The 4,408-nt window shown below is 53.2% G+C and overlaps 1 protein-coding gene across 1 annotated transcript; it reads right to left on the bottom strand.

The window, feature by feature from the left end:
- Positions 1 to 2,526: 2,526 nt before the first annotated feature.
- On the bottom strand, positions 2,527 to 4,185 carry UBL5 (ubiquitin like 5). The gene is made up of 5 exons (XM_036315127.1): positions 4,030 to 4,185; positions 3,723 to 3,779; positions 3,512 to 3,595; positions 3,345 to 3,382; positions 2,527 to 2,686 (listed from the first exon to the last, which is right to left on the bottom strand). The coding sequence occupies exons 2-5, from the start codon at positions 3,776 to 3,778 to the stop codon at positions 2,643 to 2,645; spliced, it is 222 nt and encodes a 73-aa protein (XP_036171020.1). The 5' UTR covers position 3,779; positions 4,030 to 4,185; the 3' UTR covers positions 2,527 to 2,642.
- Between the last annotated feature and the right edge of the window lie 223 nt (positions 4,186 to 4,408).

Here is a 4,408-nt window from a genome sequence, read left to right as displayed (position 1 = left end):
CAGATTTACTCCAATAAAGTATATTCCCCACCTTCTTCAGTGTGGTCATGTGATTCATTTGTAATACAAGCAGATTCATTAGATGGCCTGCATTCCATTCCTTTCTACATTGTTTCTGACAGAGTCCTACATTCACCACCACAGTTCCATCATCACAAGAATCCCTCCAAACTGCCCTTTTATGTAAAAAAATAATCAATAAAAATACCAATGAAAAAAGAATGAGACATATAATTTACATGGATATCAAAAGCATAAAAAACAAACTGATGCATAGTATGTGACTATTATAGAATGTATAATTATCCCAATTTTACAAAAACTATAGGTTATATTTCAGAAAATGTCTGGATTCACTCAAATATGTTAATAACTGCCAGTGGTGGGAGGGGGGATGTTAATATGAAACAATTTTTGTTGTTTTTACTTCTCACCTGAGTATTTTTTTCCATTGATTTTTATAGAGAGTTGAAGGGAGGGGGAAGAGACAGAGAAAGAAACATCGATGTGAGAGAGAGATATTGACTGGTTGCCTCCCACACTTTCCCTGACTGGGCTGGGGATGGGCCTGCAACGAGGCAGATGCCCTTGACCAAATCCAACCTGGGACCCTTTAGTCCTCAAGCCAAAGCTCTAACCACTGGGAAACCAGCTAGGGCTGAAACAATGTTTGACAAAGCATCTGGATTTTTTTTACAAGCAGATATTGCATAGTTATCTTTTAAAAGTAAAACTGAAGTTTATACAAATGCGCTGAAAAAGTTCTGCCCTCAGGAGAAAAAGGGGTGAGGAAAAGGGCTTTACTTTTTGCACATATTTTCTATGCCGATTTGAAATGATAAAGAATCACCTTGTCAAGGCTGTCATGTAGTTTATTTATTTTGCTTTACTTGAGGCCTTGTATTTAATTTTTTATATATTTTTAATTAAATTTATTGGGGTGACATCTATCCTATATAATAAAAGCATAATATGCAAATCAACCAAATGGCCAAACAGCAAAACAACCATCTGGGACCTGCTATGACACCCACTGGCACCAGGCCAGCCAAGGCGGGTGTGATGCAATTGGTCGGGGGCCCGGCCATCACCCCATGATCACCCCGCAGAGGGAGGGCCAGGCCACCAACAGGCAGGCTGTGGCGGGTGGGCGGGGCCTCCCTCTGCGAGAGAAGCTGGTGCTGGCAGCCGGGGGAAGGAAGGCCTACTCTTGCATGAATTTTGTGTATCGGGCCTCTAGTCTATAATAATAAAAGCGTAATATGCTAATTAGACCGGAGGTCCTTCTGGACAACCTTCTGGATGAAGCCTGGGTGCCAGGTGCCAGAGGGAAGCCGGTGCTGGCAGGCGGGGGAAGGAGGCCTACTCTTGCACAAATTTCATGCATCGGGCCTCTAGTTGGTTAATAAAAGGCCATCCTGTAGTTTAAAAAATTTTTTTTTAACAGGTCAGGGGGGGATACTGAGTTCTAAGGGTAGTGGGAAACAGACATGTCTTAGCGATAGAAGGGAAGCCAAGAGGCAGGTAGAGAGACCAAAGAGAAACCATTCTCAACAGAATCCAGGCCAGCAGCCTCCCAAACAGCTGGCAGGTCATCTCCCCAGAAGCTTGGTGGTGAAGGGAAGGCAGAGGCTGGCAGGAGCTTGGGGGCAGGGGGGTTGTCAGGGGGAGCAGTGGGCTAGAGCTGACTGTGTTGAGCTACTGAGGAGGATAGGACAGGTCAATACAGTGTGGGGTGTGCAGGAGAAAGAACAGAGCAAGGTTCTGGGTGAAGCTCTTGAGAAGGGTTCCAGAATATGGCTCTGGTAAGGACAGGGACAAGGTCGGCCCCAGGATCTGTGGCTAAGGGAACAGAGGTGGGGTGCTTGGTGTCCTGACTACTCACACCTGGGAGAAGACTGGAGCCAGCTGGTAACACCATGTAACAGACATCCTTGCTGCTCTAACTGCCTTTCTCATTGAGATGTGGGTGTCATCATGGTACCCCATTTTAGAAGAGGAAACTGAAGATCAAAGGAAGCTGACGACCCCAAACCCTACTACTAATCATCAAAATTCAGCCTATGCCACGCTGTTTTGCTCTGTCCACTAGGATTTCAAAGGTGCCAAGAATTGTAGATGCTTAACCTCATTTTCTCTCAGCTACACTCTGCAGCACGACCATGAACTATCAGTTCCAGTTTGGAAAAGGAAATGCAGGCTTAGGGAGGTCAAGGAACTTGCCCAGGGTCATTGTTGACATAAGAGCTGGGATTCCACCCATAGTCTGTCTCAGTCCAGAACCTGTATTCCTAACTACATCACTGTCCCTACCCAGCGGGCCCTGGGCCTCTTAGGGTGACAATCATCTCAGACCTCTTGCCCTCCACAAACCCACGCCGGCTCCCAGTCTCCTGGCTCGCTCTTCCCTCACCGGCCCAGTCAGTCTTGAACTCTGAATGGGCAGCTGGGCACTGAGAGTACAGTGACCACCAGATACCAGCCTTCCCTCACCAGACAGGCCTCAGTCAAACATGACGACAGTGAAGCTGTTCTACGTTTTTATTAACATGACTTTTTAAAAACAAGCATCCATACCAGGGCTGGGGCTGAGAGCGGGAGGAGAGGGGCGGGGGGACCGGGCACGGGGAAGGAGTTCCGCTTTATTGGTAATAAAGCTCCAGGTTCATCCCATCATGGATTTCATCTGGAGGGAAGGTGTTAAGGAGCCTTCGCTGTGGATTCGGCCCCCGCCTTTCACCTCTCATGGCTGGGCCAGGGCGGCCTGCTCGCTTGGCCCGGAGCCAAGGAGGCCATTCTGGGCCGGGTCACTTTGATTTGGAAAGAACACAAACTATGACATTTCATGCTCCTTTTGCACCGCAGGCATGGCGGAGTCTCACTCCACCGCGACCTCCTTCAGAGTGTCTTCTAAGCCTCAGAATATTTGACCAACCTACCACCTTCCTCGCCCAGCAAAACAATGACACGACTCCCATTCTCCAAATCAGTGGTTCTCCACCTTGGCTGCACATTAGAATCACCTGGGAATCTTTTTAAAATCCTGATTTCTGGGCCTCATCCTCCGGAAATTCTGTTTCTTTGTTAGTAATGTTGTGGCCCCACCCCGTAACAAAGAAACAGACTTTCCGGAGGACGAGGCCCAGAAATCAGGATTTTAAAAAGATTCCCAGGTGATTCTCATGTGCAGCCGAGGTGGAGAACCGCTGCTCCAAATGCTCACCGCGTGCTACAAACTCGGGGAGACTCCTTAGGGCACAGCCTCCGACAGACAGACCCCGGGTTGAACCAAGAACCAGGACGCGGCGTGGAGCCCCGTCCTCCAGAAACCACACAAAGGATACAGTCGCCCAGAGAAACGTGGTCCTTAAAGATCGTGTACCTGCGGGACAGACACCTTTCAGACAGAAACCCGAGGCGGGCGGTCTTCACCCTGGAGGCAAGCGCGCCCCGGTCCGGACCCCCGGCCTGGCCCCCGCACCCCCGAACCCGGCTCGGCTGCCGCGCTCACCACTTCTTCAGCACGATCTTGTTCCAACGGGTCCCCGTCTGGGCGGCGATCAGCTTCTTCAGGTCCCCGATGGTGTCATCGGTGCTGGCGCCCAGGAGTTAAGGGAAACCGTAGGACGGTAGGACGCGGGGCGCTGCAGGGCTAGATGCACCCCTCGCGCCCCCCGCAGCACGGACACCCGCCCCGCGCCCCCTCCCCCGCCCGTGGATACTTGCACTTCACGCGGACCTTCTTCCCCAGACGGTCGTTGCAAACCACCTCGATCATCCTGTCCGGAGCCACACAGGGCGGGGGTTGGGGGCAGCAGAGTCAGCACGTTAAGGGCCCCCCACACCCCAAGACCTCAGCTTGAAACTTAGGCTCACTTCCCACCCCCTCTGACCCGGGTCCTCCGGGGCCCCAAGTTCCGCGCCTCGGGACCGCGGAGCCCAGGCGCCGCCCCCCTCAGGCCCTTGGACCGTCGATGGCCGGACCCCGTCAGCTTTCTCCAACTCGGGGCCGCCCCACCGACCCCTCACCTCGAATCGCCTGGAACCAGCCGACGCCACAACCTCGTCGCTCGACAGCGGAGCGGGGGCCGGAGCCTGCGCTGGGAACCGGAAGCGGAAGTGCGCAGCCTGCAGCGCCCGCCCCTTCCTCGGGGCCTCGTAACCCCGGTGGCGTGCAGTGCGGGCCTCAGGCGCAGCTTAGGGGGCTCCGGACCCCGCAGGGGGACCCTTGCGGTTGGTGCGCGGGCCCAGTGGGGGAGTCAGAGGTCAGGGGCCGGGGCCCAGCTCGTTGGTTGAGGCTCCATTCGCTGTGGGGAGACACCGTCAGTTGGTGAGGACGCTATAGGGGCCCGGGTGACAGCGGGGAGGGGTAGGTGACCTGCCGCTGCTGAGCCCGACGGAGCCTCTC

This window comes from Myotis myotis, unplaced genomic scaffold, assembly GCF_014108235.1.
Source record: "Myotis myotis isolate mMyoMyo1 unplaced genomic scaffold, mMyoMyo1.p scaffold_m19_p_6, whole genome shotgun sequence".
NCBI lineage: Eukaryota > Metazoa > Chordata > Mammalia > Chiroptera > Vespertilionidae > Myotis > Myotis myotis.
This window is presented reverse-complemented; position numbering and strand designations above follow the sequence as displayed.